Below are 18,416 nucleotides of genomic sequence, written 5' to 3'. Positions count from 1 at the left end.
TTCCCTATTTACTATACCCCACTATAATATACATCACCTTTTTTTTCTCTTTTTTTTTAATAATATTTATACTACATATGTAACTTTCCAATACAATTAAAAATAGGTAATATTTTATTTTTATAATTACGTTTTAATTATACTGTAATAATTATTAATAATTTTTTATTTATTTTTTTAATTTTTTTTTTTGTAATTTTTAATTTATTCAATTATTTACGGTTAAAATTTCTGAATATACCATTTACAATGTAATTTTTTTATTTAACGTCTTAATTAGAATATAATAACTAAAGCAAATAATAGCAATTATAGATTCTACGAAAGATGTTTTTTTAACTTAAACGATTAATTAGAAGCGCATTTTTGAAATGAACACATAAATGGCAATACAAATACATCGGATGATTAAAAACAGTACGGTTACGAACTTAAAAAAAGCGGTTTGACCTAAACTAATACACGAACACGAGTATTAAAACCTAAAAACGATACGATTACAAACTACAAATTTGCTTATTCGGCCGTGTTATGACGAAAGTTTTGCCATATGTGTTCTACTAAATCTTGTTTGAGAGACGAATGAATTTCTCTATCACGAAGGGCAATCCTCCTTTGAAAGTACGCGTTGAAATCAATGTTGGGTGGCCGCCTGACGTTGAATTCAAATGGCTCGTTGTTATTCACTATGGCACTTGTACTCGGTCCGGCCGCGCTGCTGTACGTTGTGGTCGATCTTCTTCGTAGTATCGTCTCAAAACATCTGCACGTGTGTAGTTGTGTCGTTCATCCTCGACGATCATGTTGTGCATTATTATACAGGCTTTCATAATGTCACAAAGAATACCTTCGTCGTATGCAAGTGTTGGTTGTCGTAGTATAGCAAACCTAGCTTGTAAAACTCCGAAAGCTCGTTCAACGTCTTTCCGAACTGCTGCTTGTTGATCAGCAAACAACTTGTCTTTTTGAACTTGAGGATGTGTTATACCTTGTATAAAAGTTGGCCATCTCGGGTAAATCCCATCTGCCAAGTAGTAGGCCAACTCATATTGATGTTCGTTTACCCAAAAATTTATTGGTGGTGCACGACCTTGTAAAACATCATCAAACACCGGTGAACGGTAAAGGACATTAAGATCATTACATGAGCCAGGCATTCCAAAGAACGCATGCCAAATCCATAAATCCTGATCAGCAACGGCTTCAAGAATGAGGGTTGCAGTTTTGCTACGACCAGCATATTGTGCTTTCCAAGCCGTAGGACAATTCTTCCACTCCCAATGCATGCAGTCTATACTACCAATCATGCCTGGAAACCCACGCAATTCATTTTGGTGAAGGATTCTCCTTAAATCTTCATCTGTAGGTTTACGTAGATATTCACTTTCAAATTGTGAAATAACCCCCTGACAAAAATGTTGCAATGCATTCCTTGAGGTTGTTTGGCCGATACGTAAATATTCATCCACGACATCAGGGTACGCCATACGCTAACATTCTTATTGCAGCGGTGCATTTTTGCAACGGTGATAAACCAAGCTTTCCAGCTGCATTCCGACGTTGTTGGAAGAATTGATCCCCTTCAACCACCTTATTCATAATGCGACAGAACAAAGATCTTCGCATACGAAATCTACGGCGGAATTGGTTGTCGTTATACACTGCATTACTCGCAAAATAATCATTATATAGTTGCACATGCCCTTTTTCTCTTTCCCTATCCCTTTTAGGCTCCGGGGCATTTGCTATATCATTATTAAGCTGGGATTCTTATGATGAGTGTTGGGGAATTAAAATATGAGGTAGGTGGTTAGCAGCATAATCATCAACTAACCGATCAAATTCAACATTATTTGAGAAATCAGAAGAACTAGAGCTTGAGGTGGAGGAAATGAAAGACATGTTTTGGTTATGGTTTGCTAGTTGGTTTGTTTGGGATTCTTTCCGTTTAGAATAACACATGCATGTATATATAGTCCAAGTGACTATCAATGCATGTGAGTTGCTCTGAGTTTGCATGTGAGTAACTCTGAATTGAAATTCATGTATCATTGCAATCTCTGCAATGAAATTGATGTGTCATGCATGTATATATAGTCCATATGACACTTCAATGCAATCTCTGCAATGAAATTGATGTGTCATTGCACGCTGAATTGCAATTAAATTATTAATGCATGTGATCTATGACACTTGAACAGTTGATTTGACTCTTCAATAATCTATATCATTATCATTACTTGTGTTCAGTTGATATGACTCTTCAACATAAAACTGTGAAGATTTTATTGGGAGTTGTATATTTGTCATTAACCAGTACATGTGATTATTATTAAAAAAAAATTTCATAAAGTAAATAATTTACTGCATAATTAATGTTATTAAAAAACATAATTCATTTCACATTAATGTAAATAAAAAGGAGTACATCTTAACATTAATTAAAATAAAAAAGACTACATTGAACATTAATTAAATAAAACAGTAGCAACACATTAAGCTGGGCATTATTACATGTTCCTTCTACCATAGAGTAGTGCACGTAATTCTTCCTTGTAAGCCTCTTCATCAGGAGTTAGGTCCGGTCCCTTTGCCATTAGATCTTGCAGCATTTCATAGTTGAGCCTTCTCTCTTGAATTTCGACATATTTTTGGTGAAGCTCTACTTGTTTTTGCTTCCTTCTTTCCCTTTCCATGTCGAAATCCAACTTCTTCAACCGCATTTGTGCCTCAATTTCCCTACTTGCATTATTCTGCTGCATTTGCTCACTAATGTTTGAGACTTCAAAAGCCACTCCTTTTCCCTTATTACGCCTGGACTTTGCCTTTTTAACTCCATCAGGTCGAGGAAGACCCCCAGAATTGAAACTTGTAACGGAAACAACATCTTCATCTTCAGTTCTACACCGCTTTTCACTTCCACTACTGTCATCTTCGACAGCATCACCGCAAGCTAATCTTTCCTCTCTTGACAACGCCCATCTCAGTTTTGTCCTCCACTTCGGGTCATTTTTAACCATTTCCCAACCATGGTGACAATTAAAATTATGTGGAGTAGGCTTGGAGGAAATATAGAATAACTTACTCGCATTATTAATTCGGTCTGCTTCGTTGTAACCACTTCCAGTTGCCCTTCCAGCTTCGTCATAGCAACTACTCCATTGTATAAAATCAGTTTCCATCCTTCTCCAACGGCTTTCCAAACTCCTCAAAGGTCTTGGCGGTAGGATGTGGGGTTTCTCAGCCTGCGCTTGATCATATGCTGTAGATATTTTTCGCCATAGCGCAACTGCTTTTTGGTTTGTACCAACAATTGCATCTTCACTGAATTGAAGATACAAACCAATTAGAGTTTCATCCTCCGCAACAGACCACATTCGACTTCCTTTTGTAAGTGGTTGGTTGTGATTCACATACACTCTTGGAGGAGGTGGAGAGTATTGAGGAGTGTCTAGAACAGTTTCTTCCATTTCATCATCAAATTCAGAATTGGTCCCTTGATAAACAAGAGGTGAATGTGGTGCATAGGTACTGTTTTCGAAAGGAGTTTGATGAGGTGTTTATTGTGGTGAATTTTGCAAAGAAGTGTTTCCAAGCCTTTGTAGGAAAAGCTGAAATCGAGGATTAGTGACAAAATCATCACCCAAATCAGATAAATGATTAGAAAAATCAGGGTTGTTAGGATCCATAAGTTGATAAAGTAGTAAAGTAATAAAGCTTTAAACAATAATTAGTAAAAAAGTTAACAATTACTAAAAAAAACAATAACTAAATTATATTTTCACAAAAAAAAAAAAAAAAAAAAGAAGCAACAACAACAATAATAATAATAAAAATAAAAATAATAATAATAACAACAACAACAACAACAATAATAATAATAATAATAATAATAACAATAATAATAACAACAATAATAACAACAATAATAACAACAACAACAATAATAATAATAATAATAATAATAATAACAATAATAATAACAACAATAATAACAACAATAATAACAACAACAACAATAATAATAATAATAATAATAATAATTTTTTTTTTAAGAAAACCGTAATTAATAATTATAATAATAAGAAAGAAGTGAGGATTGGGAAATTAGTGAATATAGGAGATTTTTGGGTTTTTGAAAGTATATCAAAATGCATGTCTATTTATAGAGAAAAATATTTTATGGTCGTTGGTGATTTTTTTTTTTTTTTTTAATTTTTTATAACGGTATTATTACCGTTTTTAATAATATTACCGTTGGGAAAAAGAAGAAAAATCTGATTGGTTGAAAATTCTGGCTCTGACGCGTGTCACATTTCTACTGGCTGACCTAACGCGCGTCAGTGCCAGAACTTTCAAATTTTTATGCTGAGAATACAACCAAAACGGCGTCGTTTTGGCCTCATGAAGCACAAAACACGTCATTTTGGCTGCTTTCTCAGCCAAATGAAGCAGCTGGCGTCAGTGCTTTGTGGGACCCACGTCTTCACTATTCATCCTTATTTCCCCTCAAGTCTTGTGCGTTTTCCATTCTCCTCAACCGTGAGTGCAATTCTTCTCACTGATGTAGTGTTCGGTTTTTTTTTTACACCTTAAATTTCACTCGTGAGGGGTTTTTCACTCACTGTTGAGAGTGCTCTAAGAAGAATTGGATGGGAAGAGTGAGAAAGTGGGTAGAGAGAGATTGAGGGGTTTGTTTTCTCCTCACTGCTGATAGTGGTCTTAGTGAAGGTGTGAAATGGAGAAAATACAAGTTGATAAATTGAGAAACTTGTCTTGTATATCTAGGGGCAAGCTCGTCTTTTCCATTAATTATTTGGGGATAAGAGTGTAATTTGTGAGTAAAGTGCTTTGAATGGCAATGTCTACATTCGTTACTCTATTTTCAGGTTGTTTGATACTCCCTTCATTTCATAATAATTGCAGGTTCGTAGCACTTATTTTTTACATATGTTTCATAATAATTTATACACATCTTTATTTAGTATAAACCCACTTATATTTTATTATCTCTCTCCTATCAACCTTATTAACACTACTTTTTTTTTTTATTATTATTTCACTCTCCTTGTAACAACTAAATATACCCCTACTAAGTATACTTTATTTTATTAAATTCATCTTTTGACCCTACCTTATAATTTTTCTAAAATTATGTGTCACGTCTAATGTTGCAATTATTATAAAAGGGAAGGGAGTTTCAATTTTCTTTTGTTACTATAATCTCCGTTAACTTTGTTATTGCACTCTAGTTGGTACACCCTAAGGCCTATTCTTCACCTTCAACTTACAACTTGTTGTGCTTTGTAGCTAGGGATGGAAATATTAGATGGATATCCGCTAATCCAATCCACCGCTTAAAATAAATGAACGAAAATCCGAAATAAATGGATGAAAAGCGGGTGACGGATGGAGTGGATGACGGATCGGATGTGGATGAAGTTTTTTTCACCCGCTAACCATCAACCCACCCGTTTAACATATATAAAGATTTTTAATCTAAGAATTTTAATTTAAAAAAATTAAAAATATACAATAAAAATACTTTATTTTGTTGCAAATTAATTTCTTCAAAGAATATGTAGTTAGTGCTTCCTTTTTATTTGAAAAATAATAATAACTCGTGGTAAAAATAACCATAAATTAAATTTTATGTGAATTTTTTTTTTCATATAATGTTCATCCATTAGTCACCCAATTCACCCGTTTCATCCGCGGATGATTGATGGACGGATATGGATGATGGGTGAAGCGGGTGATGGATGGATGTGGATGAAGCAATTGGAATGATGAATGGATGCGGGTGAAGCTCCACCCGATCCGGATCCGATCAATTGCCATCTCTATTCGTAGCTGGTGAAGACGGAGGAATCATATGAAAAACTATATAAGTTAAATTCTGAAATTACCAAGCATGGGCTTCGTCAATTTTTAAATGTATAGGTTAACCCTAAAAGATATGTATGTAAATTTTCATTCCTCCATTGATTTCGGCTTAGCACTACCATTTTTGGCTGTGAAAACTCGAATATCAAAGGGAGAAATAAAGGGTATGGATAGATACCCCTAAGGGTCAGATTTCATCTACCTCAATGTTGTATTAAAATGAATATTTGCAATCACTAAAATTGAGGGTTGAAGGAGGAAAGAGAAAATCAAGGGAGAGGGGGAAAGCAACTAACGACAATTAACCCCTCTTAGTTATCAATTACATAAATACTTTTAGATAGATATGAATAGTTTATAAACTTGTAGTTTCTTATAAAATCCAATTTCACTAAATAATTAAGCCAACCAAATCAAGAATTGGAAAAATAAAATAAAATATAGGGTATTTTCATTTTTACCACCTTCAAATAATGACTTTGTCGAATTTACCACCTCCAAAAAAAAAAGATTTACTTTACCACCTCATAAAAAAATAAAACATCAGTTTTACCACCAATCACCTCCAACTAACGGATTCCGTCCATAAATCCGTTAGTGGGGCCTACCTTGCACACGTGTCGCCATATTATTCGGTAAGTTTTAAAAAAAAATTAAAAAAATCCCCATTAATCAACCGGTGTTGCTGCCACCGTCAGGACCCCCACCGCCGACCAGCCACGACCAGCCCCCACCACCTAACCGCTACGACCAGCCCCCACCACCTAACCGCTACGACCAGCCCCCACCACCTAACCGCTACGACCAGCCCCACCACCGCACCGCACAGCCACAACCACCTTTCCACCAATTTTTATTTATTTTTTTGCTCTGTTTTCTCGAAAGCCACAACAATGGCGTCTCTTCCAATGGAGTTAATCACCTCCATTCTTTTCGATTACCCACTAAATCACTACATCGCTTCAAATGCGTTTCCAAGGCTTGGCATTCCTTAATCAATCAACAACACCCATTTAATCAGACTTCATCTCGCTCATTCTCTCTCCTCTGACCGTCGTCTTCTTATCCTCAACCATGGAAGTCACCTGGAATCGACTCCATTGAAGTGGGGTTCTGAGCTTGATGCTAAAAACGATTGACAAGGTTTGATTTACCCAATTCTTTTTCTGGTTTTGAGGTTTCGATTTGTGGGTATTGTAATGGATTAATTGCTTTGGTTTGTATAAATGTTGATGATAATCGATTTGTATCCTTGTTGTTGGTGATTTGGCTTCTTAGTTTTTGGCAGCCACCAAATCCCGACCACCCATAAATCCCCTTCTAATTCCGACCACTCTAAAAACCCTAGCCACCACCAAATTTCGCACTCCTAAAACCCTAACCACCACCTAATTCCGACCACCTCCCTAACCCACACACCAAATTCCGGCCCCTCCTTAGTCACACACGAAATTCCGACCAACCGAGGTAGTTGATTTCGTTGCTGGTTGGTTTACACGGAAGATCGGGGAAGATGAAGAAGAAACGTCAAAAAGGTGGGCCCTACTAACGGATTCGTGGACGGAATCCGTTAGTTGGTGGTAAAATCGATTTTTTGGAAATTTTGTTGGTGGTAAAGTAAATCTTTTTTTTTTGGAGGTGGTAAATTCAATTAAGTGGTTATTTGAAGGTGGTAAAAGTGAAAATACCCTAAAATATATATATATAAAATAAAATTAAAATTAAAAAATCAGAAAAAAGAAATGGTGCTCTGTTTTCCCTCCCTTCCTCCCTACGTCCTCCTCCCCTCTTTCTACTCTGTACTCTGTTCAAACCAGAATTTCCTACTTCCCTAAAACTTCAAAATTTTACAGATAAAATCAAGATTCAAATCACCCAAAACCTCAAAAACTCAAATTCCAAGATTCAAACTTCCAAATTCAATCATGTTTCAAAAATTCATCATAATCTTCACCTTAATCTTCACATTCAACTTCCCCTGTTCATCCTCCATCTCCTTCATCCCAGCCAACAACTTCACCTTCTTCGGCGATGCGCACTTAATCATCGATTCTGAAACAAACCTTTCTTCCATTAGTTTAACCCAACAAAACCCTTCTTCTTCAGGCAGAGCATTCTACTTTTACCCACTTCAATTTCTTGATCATTCAACTAATTCCTCCGTTTCTTTCTTTTCTCGCTTTTCCTTCATTATTACGCCTTCTTCTCCTTCAAACCCCGGTGATGGAATCGCTTTCTTGATCACCTCTGATTTGGGTTTGTTTAGTTCAAAATTTGGGCATTTGGGTATGCCTGAATTCAGCTTGAACTCCCAAGAATCGTTTTTCGCAGTCGAATTTGATACGAAATTTGATGCTTTAGTTGGGGATGTTAATAATAATCATGTGGGTATTGATGTTAATTCTGATATTTCCTTGGTTTCTGTTGATGGGTTTTTGGGTGGAGTTGATTTAAGTAGTGGAAAGAAGATTAATGCTTGGATTGAGTACAGAAATTCAGTAAAAGCTATCAGAATTTGGGTTAGTTACTTCCCTAATAAACCCTTGAATCCTGTTCTTTCTGCTCAATTTGATCTTTCTAAGCATTTGAAGGAGTCAATGTATGTGGGGTTCTCTGCTTCTAATAGAGATGGGTCTGCATTACATGTTATTAATGGATGGGAGTTCAAGACTTTCGAGTTCGATTTTTCGACTGTCGATAGAGATGAGGAGGGAGGTGATTGTGTGAGCTGTACACCGGGTGAAGTTTCTGATGATGATAACAAGAAAGATGAGATTGTATTGACAGGAATTATTTCTGCATTGAGTTTTTTGACAGTTGCTGTTGTGATTTATTTTGTCTGGTTGTCAAGGAAAAGTGTGATATCAGATAGGGAGAAAAGCAGGAGGAATGAGTTGAAGAAAGGGCCTATAAAGTTGCATCTCTCAGAGATCGAATCGGCTACTGATGGTTTCAGCAGGAGTAGGATCATAGGCCAAGGAACATCTGCAACAGTTTATAAGGGAATTCTTTTCCATGAACAAGTAGTTGCTGTTAAAAGATTCAATGATGTTAGTGATGGTAATCTCATTAGATCCTTTACCAATGAATGTGCTGCTATGACTCGAAAATTGAAGCATAGAAACCTAGTTCAATTGTTGGGATGGTGCTGTGAAAAAAATGAACTTATCCTGGTGTATGAGTTTCTGCCTAATGGTAACCTTGATCAGAATCTGCATACAGATTCGGATGCTTTTCGTGTTCTAACTTTTGAGCAAAGGCTGAACATTGTTCTTGGTATAGCTTCTGGCCTCACATACTTGCATGAAGAATGCAACAGGCAGATCATTCATAGGGATGTTAAGACTTGTAATGTGATGCTTGATTCGGATTTTAACCCTAAACTTGGTGATTTTGGATTGGCTGAGGTCTATGACCGAGATTCTAGATTGAGGAAACCGACTATTCCAGCTGGGACAATGGGGTACATAGCCCCGGAGTATCTTCACTTTGGTGTTCCTACTATTAAGTCTGATGTTTACAGTTTCGGAGTGGTGGTTTTGGAGGTGGTGACAGGAAGAAGGCCAACCGAGAACAAACAAGGTTTTCTCATTGATTGGATATGGAACCTGTGGGAGAGGGGTAAGCTGATTGAGGCCGTTGATTGGAGGATGATGGGGCGGTATAGTAAGGAAGACATGGAAAGGATGCTCAAGGTTGGTCTGTGCTGTGTGCACTTAGATAACAAGAAAAGGCCTACTCTTAAGGAAGCACATATGATGTTAAAAGGGGAATTGCAGGTGCCTGATTTACCAGCTAAGAGGCCAGATGTGAAGTTTCGAGCAGCCTGCCATGGGCCTTCGAGAAAGATGCTGAATGCTGGAGGTGATGATATTGAGGAGTGTCCTTGGTCAACTCCAAAAACTCATTTCAGTGAGTACTGATTAGTGCAGGTTTTTACAGGAGATTAGTTCTTGAGCCATGGATTCAGATGTTAGTTTGTCGTAGTCTTAGATTTTCTTTTTACTTGTAATCATGCCGGTAAGAAAAACAAAATGTATAGCAGAAAATAAAGTTTACTAATTGCATTCTCAAGTTTAATACATGAATTGCAGGGAATAAAAACCCCTTTTTTTGTTTGAGAACAATTGTGTCAATAGTTCAGTTCAAAAGCTACTCAGTGCCTCAGTCTATGTACTCATTGTAAAGAAAGAGAAATCGTGTACAAAAAACTCTGAATCTTCTCGATTTCCACTAGAACTTTTATTTGATTGCATCTAGTCTATCATCATGCTTTCTATTTTCTTAATGATTTCATGAACACCTAATCATGTGACAATATACATTTTAAAGCAAACCCTGAAGTACCTGTCTTTGTAGCATGCTTCTGTTTTCCTGCAAAGACAACATTAGGTGCTAAAGTTATATCTTAAAAACTTATTAGTAAGGGTTGATTTAGGTTCTAAAAGTTACTCAGATTGCTTAGAGTTCTTGAATGAACTAGTTTACTTGCTACTTCTATATGTTGGCGGTGTAACAAATGACGATTGCTGCTAATTATTTTTGCAATCCATGGAAGCAACTTGTTTCAATCTTCTGATGCAAGAATTTTCTAAGTATAAGTACACTTTGTGTGAGAAATTTTTCATATTTTATATTCGACCAACAAACTCCTGATTAGAGCTTGAAGAGTAATCTATTCAGTTCCAATGCTGATGCTATAAATAACAAAGTTCTTTTTTTTTTTTTTTAATAAAAATGCTCCTGCAAATTGTTGGTGGGGAGTATCTACATGTCCAATTAGTTTCAGTAAAAACATTTACTTCAGAACGTGTTGTCAGCAACTGTCAAATTGATTTACAAGTCAGGGACACACGGTGTCTAACATGCTGCTTGTTTGATTCAGTGGCCTGAAATCCATTTGTAGCAGAACCTGAAACCCCCAACACATTACACAAGAACATGCATAAGTAGTCTCGCACTGATATATTATCATCACTGGTGATACTCCTTGCTTTACCTTAACAGTTTCCTGAATTTAATCTCATAACTCCTCAATGGATATTGGAGAAGCATTGTATCTTTTGCTTTCATTGTTACATACTAACGTAATTTCCTGGAGCTCATTTTGCTGTCAAAGTTCTTCAAATCAGGGAAGTGAGTCAAAGTGACAGAGCAAATAATCAAGAGTTTAGTCTTCTTAACATAGGTTGATTTTAGCTTCGACGTGCTGTCTTTCTATACATAGGTTAATTTTAGCTTCGACATGCTGTCTTCTATGTGTTTTATGTTAACATGTAACTTGTATGATCGATGTTGTTAAGACTTCCTCGAATGTAGAAGCAAGTAGTATTGTTTACATACATGGTTACTGTGAATAAACAGGATAAATGCAATTTAAGCCACTAGCTAAGTAATTCTGTTTAGAAGGGCATATCTGTTTTATGTAGTATTTGGATGCAGTCATGCAAATTTACAAGAAACTAGCTGATCATTCAGTTTTTTGTTGACAGGAAATCCTAGATTTGTGCAAATTATTAGAAATTTTTGCATATGATACACAGATAGTTAATTAAAATTTTGATTTGATTAACTGAATTTGCATTTTAGTTAATGGCAAGTAGGGGTCCGGGAACTAAATTTGGTAATAAATAAAATTATCATGAATATACGTGAATACGTGAGGGTATATTTATCCATTCAAGTTTAAAATGCGAACGCTACCTAATAAAATACATAGAGTGATGAAATTTCAAATCAATTTGTGAAATCAATTGGTTTTAGTCTTGTGATTTGAAAAGGTGCTAAAATTTGAGAAGTTGGTGCAAATGTTACATGAAGTTGTGAAGGTACTAAAATTAGAGATACTATACGCCGAATTAAAAAAAAAAAAAATACAAAGCCAATCAACTGTTGGCAAAGGCCTATCATGTCAGGTATTATACTCAAAAGGCAAAAACCATACAAGTACAATATTCTGGTTCTTCAACAGCTTTTACTACCATAAGCTATATATACTGTATAAATTAATTATGGAAAACGAGTGGTTCATGTATCAAGTCAGACTATTTTGAGTTTTTGACTAAGTATGAAGTAGGTAGTCCTTCACAAATTTGCATTTATTTTTCTTTTTTTATGAAAATATACAAAAATAATACTGTAAAATAAGGTTAGTTGAAAGCTTCAAAGCCATTTCCAACTGCTTCTCATATTTCTTTCATTTCCTTTGAAGCTGCAACAAAACATAAGAATTAGTTTTCCAAGAGAAAGACTAGCTCAGACTCAGTTCTTGTTAAGATTAAGGTCAGTTTCTTCTTCATAATTTCATTATAATTTTATTTTATTTTCTAATTTTGCAACTTTTTTCATGAACATTTTGATTTATTTACTACTAAAATGGAGGTAATGGGATTACCCACCTACAAGAGGTAGGTTAGCTGTTTTAAAACAAACATTATGAAATGTTTAAGTTAAAAGAAAATAATTTGTGTAAATTTTTTTTTGTGGCATGTTTGATCAAAGAATTTGCAAATAAGTGTGAAAAGTATTAGGTAGGTCCATCATACATTCGAATGTCATTTGTCATTTGTCATTTTACGTTTTTTCACTTTAACATACTAGAATCACATGTGAAAAAGTGTGATAGAAGAGAAGAATGTAAGAGGATGTAAAATTACATTTCTAGTGTATTTAATCTAGAAATTGAACACGTAAAACATAGAAAATTATGGGTTTAGTTCAATTTCTATGATCTTCATAATAGATTATATATTATTTGGGCTCATCAATACAACCCGAATGTGTGATACTTAAAATCCAGATTAAAGCAAGAAAGATCAACCATATGAAATTGATAATGTGGCTTTAAAGCTTTTGTACAATGTACCCATTCTATTTCAATAATTCAAGTACAAGAAGCTGATATTCTCATTAAATTGGAGTAGTAATAAATGTAAACTAGTTCAGTCTGTATTTTGAAAGTGAACTGCTCTGTAATGAATTAACGGTGTGTTTGGATTGAAGGAAATGGAGGGAAAGGAAATGGAGAGATGTGATATCTTTTATTTGGATAACAAATGAGAAAGGAAGGGAATTGGAGGGGAGAGAAATAGAGGGATTAAATTGTAGGAAAATGATCCCTCCAACAATAGAGAGATTTAGAAGGAAAACTCACCATTCTTCCCCTCCCTTTTTCTCCTTCCCCTCCTCTTCTGCTCCCTCTCCTTCTTTTCCTTCTCCTCCTCTTTTCCTCCCTCCCCTTCTTTTCCTTCCTCTTTCTTTATCCAAACACACTGTAAATGAAGTTGCTAGCTCGCACAATTTTAGGAATTTCTCATAATATAAGGAGAGATATTAAGATCTTTTAGATTTGGGGTTCTCTAAAAGGAAAAGTGAGCCCTCCTTAAACTTGATCAAAGTGTGGGTCGAGCCGGGTTCAGGACCGGGCCAATGCCAAAAAAGCAGCCCATATCTTGGGACGGGTCAGCTTTGGGTTGGAAATTGCATGGCCAAACCCACCCAAAAGGGCCAGGCCATGAAGGCTTTTGGGTTTTCTCAGACCGGGCCAAAAAAAACAACTAAAAATGCATACAAACACATGCCCAAGCCCGTCCAAAAATATAGAAAATTCGGGCCGGGCCAGACCAGTCCACATAGGCCAGGGTTGTTTTTCAAACACCCAACTTGTTAGCCCGACTAAATTTGACATGAACAAAAAAGCATCCAATTGGACCGTCCATTAACCAGCTAGTTGTGTAAATGTGTACTCCGATCAACGCCCAAATGAGCTATTGGGTAGCCACAAAACAGTTACTCATAGAATGTTGTTTATACCATCTCAATAGCGTGTGTCTTTCTACATCTAGTGAGGATGTACTAAAATTGTTTTTGGTGGTTATGAACTTATGATAGGCTGAATCATACAATACAAGTGGGATAAAATAGAGTCATACTAATATCCTAGTGATTGTTCAGTTGAACATAAAAAGTAATATTTCTAAAGTTTCTATTTTACCTGAGTAATCCCATTTTCTAGAAAGTGCCAAAAGTTGTTTATGGGAAACTCTGAGTTCCAGTGCAACTTCCTTCATAATGCTTTTGTCCACCAAACAAACGTGGTAGAAATTTCTACTATACTTCAAGTTTTAGAGAACTCTTTGCTGATGCCTTAAATCGTAGTGTTGGTTGCAGAAAAAATGAGTGTGTGCCAGACATGCGGTCAGAGAGGCTTCCCTGAACTATTAGTTGTATGCAGCAAGTGCCAAATTGTCTCCGAACACGTGTAAGTTTCTAAGCTTTCGTAGTTTAAATTCCATGAAAGAATGATATATGTAGGATAAACACACGCATCGAGTCAATTTAGAGTTCATTTGTGTTTGCATCATGCTGGCTTTGTGTCTCTCTCAGTAAATATTGATTGAGTTCAGATTGACAGATCGTATTGTCGAGTTCTGTCACAATTTGCAATCTCCATATATGATGGTATGATATAGTATTAAAGCAAATGTGTAATTCAAATTTACATGAGTAAGTCATCAAGAACAGGAGAGGTAAAAGGTAACTTAACAGCACCAGTAGCAATAAAGAACAAGAGGAACCAAGCAGGCGCAATCCAAAAAAACATAACCTCTAAAATTTTCTTTCCAGAAGACCGAGTAGCTCTCTCAGTTTGTTCATTTATCCACTCTCCTGTTTCGCGTAGTGCCCGTTCAGTTTTGCCCTCCGTCTTTCCTACTGAATTCGCCAATACTGCATCGAACACACTATTCTTCTCTGCTGGATCACTGCATTACATATACAACGTATAACGTAAACAAATAAAGATGAGTGATAACAGAGTAAAAATACAAAATATGGGTTAAAAGTAAGGTGTAAGGTGCTTGCCTTATACTGGCAGGATCATGGTCGCGGTATTTGCCAGCACCAATGGCTCGTTCTATTTCCGCAATAGAGGGCTGAATTTGGGGACTGTGGCTTGGTTTTGGAGGAGTAATCTTTGAAGGTTTCCGGGGTGTTGTGTGTTTAGAAGAACTCTGAGAGAGAGAAGCAAGAGTGAAACCAGGTTTGGTTATGGAAATACAGCCTGATAAAATCATTTTGTGGTGTTTAGTGGGGATTTTGAGGATAGAGTGAGTATATGTAAATATGTGGCTGAGGTGTTGGTTTTTTTTTTTTTTTTTTTTTTTAGTTTTTTTTTATTTAATAATTAATTAAACATTTAAAAAAGAGCCCATAATTTATTGGCACGTGGCAAATTTAGCCTTAATGACTAACGGAGTTAACGTTCGTTAGTCATTTGGGTATTTAGTGACATTTTTGTTAAACTCAGGGTTATAAGGTCAATTTGAAAATTTTCATAGGTATATGGTTAAGAAAAAAAAAAAATCAGAGATATTTGGCGAAAAATCCGTTTTTTTATGAAACTAGTCTGTTTTCAGACCTTAGTTCCTGTGATAGATTCCTTGCCCGAATTATTAGAAAAGAACATAAGAGTAAGGATGGAGGAGAATAGAAGCAGACAGGTGAGGAAAGGGGGATAAAGCAGTGATGATTTTGAAATCCTGAAAGGAAAACAATTAATATATTGGGAAACTATTGTAAATTTTAATTTATTTCTCTTGGGCACTACGGAGTATATTGTATATTTAAGGGTCTAATTGCACTATAAAAAGTGCATGAAGATAGAAGATTTAGTATATCTAAGCATATGTATCTATTCCATATCTGTCTCATTGAAGACTATATTGGACCACCATGAACATAGTGAACCATCATGAATTCACGATAAATACACACGTTGCTACTAGGCGCCAAAAAGGTAAAATTTACAACTAGATTTACTTTGGCAACACTAGCCAATCTTGGGATTTAAGCCTCAGGATTCAGAATCAGATCCAGCACTTTTGTCAGGTATCAGTGAAAGAAGCTTCAGGAACAGGGCTTTCTGTTAGAATTGCAGCTTCTGAATGATTTTCATATGGTTATCTAAGTATTTCTGCTAGTTTTGACCCAAAGCTCTAAGAAAGTGTTGAGCTCCTATTTGTTTAAAGGTAATGGTAGCTCCCATATATTGTTAATTATTGACTTTAGCTTCCGTTACAAGTTGAGTACTTGAACGTCATCGTATGTAACTAGAAGAAAAAAGAATTATGTTAAGGGATAATATGGGAATTAACAAAAGAATATCTTCGGGACTAGATCTTCTCTTATCCATGGCAATGTAAATCCATAGCATATGCTTACAGAAAGTTTGTGTAGCTATGAAAGATAACTATGTAGGTAGTGTGAACTAACCTTGTCCAAATTATATTCTGCGTTTCAGTTACTGCCTTAATAAGTTAGCAGAGACAGATGATGATGAAGTCGAATGGACTTGTGGATTTTGTGAGCCAAGGGTCTTTGAACTGTCTGATTCTACAAACAGTGTTTCAGACACAGAAGGCGGTGAACTTAAGGATGATGCAAAGGAGCCGCTTCATACATCAATAATTGAGGAAGCTCAGAGTGTGAGAAATGCCGATGCTGGTCCATCAACCAATGAGATACAGTTATTCTGCAGAGATTTGGAAACGAGCCATGATCCAAAAAGGCAAACGCACAATTATGTTGTTGGAGACCTGCATTTACCAGATGTAGACTCTGAAGCAACAAGTGCTAGGGCGGCTAAGTCTGGCTCTCCGGAAATATCCTGTATCCTTGAAGATGACTTCTGTAGCAATATAGAGCCGCTACCTGATCCTATTTGGAAGTAATGCTCCCCTTTCTCTTGTGTTCTGGAACAGCTAATTTAATGTATATGATAATAGTTTAATCACCAGCAAAAGAGGATACGAGGACAAAAAAATCAAGATTCGTTCTAATTTGCATATAGTTTTATTTTACAGGGGAAGTTTTAAGATATATGGAGAAAAATCTTGTACTGTCCATGAAATGATGGCGCACTTATCCAATGAAGCATGCAAAGAAGCATTAGAGGTGACAAATTCTATGCCTGTGCTCCTATGCTTAGAGATGGTTTCCAAAATCAACATCTGGCCTATGAAGTTCAAGAAAATGCTGCCAACAGCTAATAATATTGCAGTGTACTTTTTTCCTGATCACCGGTAATCTTCAACGAAATATGTATGTTAAACTAATTTATCCAAATTTTCTGTTGTAATAAAGCAATTGTACATCTTACAGAACTGAAAGAATGTACGACTGCCTAGTGGATGACATAGTTGACCGTGAATTAGCCATGATTTCAAGGATCAATAATGTTGAGCTCCTGATCTTTTCATCTTGTGAGCTGCCACCAAATTATTGGAGTAAGCCCAAATCATTTGAAACTTTTGCAAATATAATTTTACTCTATTAGTCTATCAGTACTTACTACTTAAACTGTTTCAATTTATATATTTAAAAGGAATATATCTGATGATAGATGAGGAACAAATGTGATGCTCATATGCAGGATTCAAACAGAAATACTATCTATGGGGTATGTTTAGGAGAAAGAAGAAAACCTTGCCTCAACACCAACATGATGATTCTTCATCCAGCATACATAGTAGCATCAACCATACAGTTCCTTCAAAATTGTCAACTGAAACAGGTGCTAAGGAAACTGAGTCTGACACAGAGAATTTGGCTATTCTTCCCCAATTCGCCAAGGACTGGTAGGTATTTCCATGGACACATAGTCACATACTTTTTCTAACTTAAAGATGTTGGAGGCAAGCTAAGCAAACTAGCAAAGAACGATGGTTAAAAAGATAACCTTTTCTTTCCTTGTTGAATTATTGTACAAGTTTTTTCACGGGAAATAGGAGCTACAGTAAAGACCTCAGTAATCCATTCTCCCATTCTGCACTTACTTCCTCACCATTTCTTCTGTTAAAATCTCAGCAGAAGAGCATCTCCTCTAAGAAGACTGAAGAGGAAAGTTGAAATATCAGTCAGTAGAACAGCCATAGCCCATAGGTTATACCACAATCGTGACACATCCACCCGAACAAAAACCTGTATCAAGCATTTTTTTTTCTTATGAAGAAGAAATCGTAAACTAGAAAATACCACATGAACTTTGTACTAATATTCAGCATCAGTCTGCAAACAAGGGTTGGGGGAAGGAAATTGGGATTGACCTGTCTAAAATATGGGATGTTAAAGTTTCCGAGCTTCTATATTACATTCATAACTCTTTGCAGTTAGCACTTCAGAGTTCAGACACATGATTGCTTGTAAATTGCAAATGCAGGAAATAATTTGACGAATGCGATGCAATGATTTTGTGCTAACAACAAAGCTAGGAATTCTGCTAAAAGCTAAGCACAGCATGTTCTATGTTAGCTGCTCTGGCACATATTACCTGGTGTGTGAAAGGTATAAAATTTTATGCCATGTCATCCAAATTGTGCAAGGAGTGCTTCTCCATACGCTGCTGTAAACTCATACAGGAAAGGCTATCCCTGATTATCAAAACTTGATGTCAATATTGCTAAGCTAAGTTGTTAGGTTAATTCAATTTTCTGTTCATTTCTATTACTTTGGGGAGGCAGGGGGATGTCAAT

The 18,416-nt window shown here is 36.0% G+C and overlaps 3 protein-coding genes and 1 pseudogene across 4 annotated transcripts; 2 read left to right on the top strand and 2 right to left on the bottom strand.

The window, feature by feature from the left end:
- Positions 1-686: 686 nt before the first annotated feature.
- On the bottom strand, positions 687-3,470 carry LOC110735824 (annotated as a pseudogene).
- Positions 3,471-7,564: 4,094 nt separating this feature from the next.
- Positions 7,565-10,000, top strand: LOC110735563 (L-type lectin-domain containing receptor kinase S.6-like). Its single transcript, XM_021915754.1, has one exon. The coding sequence runs from the start codon at positions 7,812-7,814 to the stop codon at positions 9,807-9,809; it is 1,998 nt and encodes a 665-aa protein (XP_021771446.1). The 5' UTR covers positions 7,565-7,811; the 3' UTR covers positions 9,810-10,000.
- Positions 10,001-11,914: 1,914 nt separating this feature from the next.
- Positions 11,915-18,184, top strand: LOC110735758. 2 transcript variants are annotated; one of them, XM_021915940.1, is made up of 7 exons: positions 11,915-12,168; positions 14,056-14,146; positions 16,187-16,612; positions 16,749-16,967; positions 17,047-17,171; positions 17,318-17,522; positions 18,104-18,184. In XM_021915940.1, exons 2-7 carry the CDS (start codon positions 14,061-14,063, stop codon positions 18,108-18,110), a joined length of 1,068 nt encoding a protein of 355 aa, XP_021771632.1. In that variant the 5' UTR covers positions 11,915-12,168; positions 14,056-14,060; the 3' UTR covers positions 18,111-18,184. The 2 variants fall into 2 exon arrangements, with proteins under 2 accessions (XP_021771632.1, XP_021771631.1); XM_021915939.1 differs by lacking the exon at positions 11,915-12,168 and having other exon boundaries at positions 12,551-14,146.
- Positions 14,306-14,992, bottom strand: LOC110735759 (probable NAD(P)H dehydrogenase subunit CRR3, chloroplastic). Its single transcript, XM_021915941.1, has 2 exons — positions 14,749-14,992; positions 14,306-14,648 (listed from the first exon to the last, which is right to left on the bottom strand). Exons 1-2 carry the CDS (start codon positions 14,958-14,960, stop codon positions 14,384-14,386), a joined length of 477 nt encoding a protein of 158 aa, XP_021771633.1. The 5' UTR covers positions 14,961-14,992; the 3' UTR covers positions 14,306-14,383.
- Positions 18,185-18,416: the final 232 nt, after the last annotated feature.

The sequence above is a fragment of the Chenopodium quinoa genome, unplaced genomic scaffold, assembly GCF_001683475.1.
Source record: "Chenopodium quinoa cultivar QQ74 unplaced genomic scaffold, ASM168347v1, whole genome shotgun sequence".
Taxonomy (NCBI): Eukaryota; Viridiplantae; Streptophyta; class Magnoliopsida; order Caryophyllales; family Amaranthaceae; genus Chenopodium; species Chenopodium quinoa.
Note: the sequence above shows the minus strand (reverse complement) of the source record. Positions and strands in the feature narration are given on the sequence as shown.

Coding starts and splice junctions, on each gene's coding strand:
- LOC110735759 (XM_021915941.1), bottom strand. CDS start 14,960: ATGATTTTATCAGGCTGTATTTCCATAACCAAACCTGGTTTCACTCTT. Junction 14,649..14,748: donor CATGATCCTGCCAGTATAAG/GCAAGCACCTTA, acceptor TATGTAATGCAG/TGATCCAGCAGAGAAGAATA.
- LOC110735563 (XM_021915754.1), top strand. CDS start 7,812: ATGTTTCAAAAATTCATCATAATCTTCACCTTAATCTTCACATTCAAC.
- LOC110735758 (XM_021915940.1), top strand. CDS start 14,061: ATGAGTGTGTGCCAGACATGCGGTCAGAGAGGCTTCCCTGAACTATTA. Junction 16,613..16,748: donor CTACCTGATCCTATTTGGAA/GTAATGCTCCCC, acceptor TTTATTTTACAG/GGGAAGTTTTAAGATATATG. Junction 17,172..17,317: donor GCTGCCACCAAATTATTGGA/GTAAGCCCAAAT, acceptor GCTCATATGCAG/GATTCAAACAGAAATACTAT.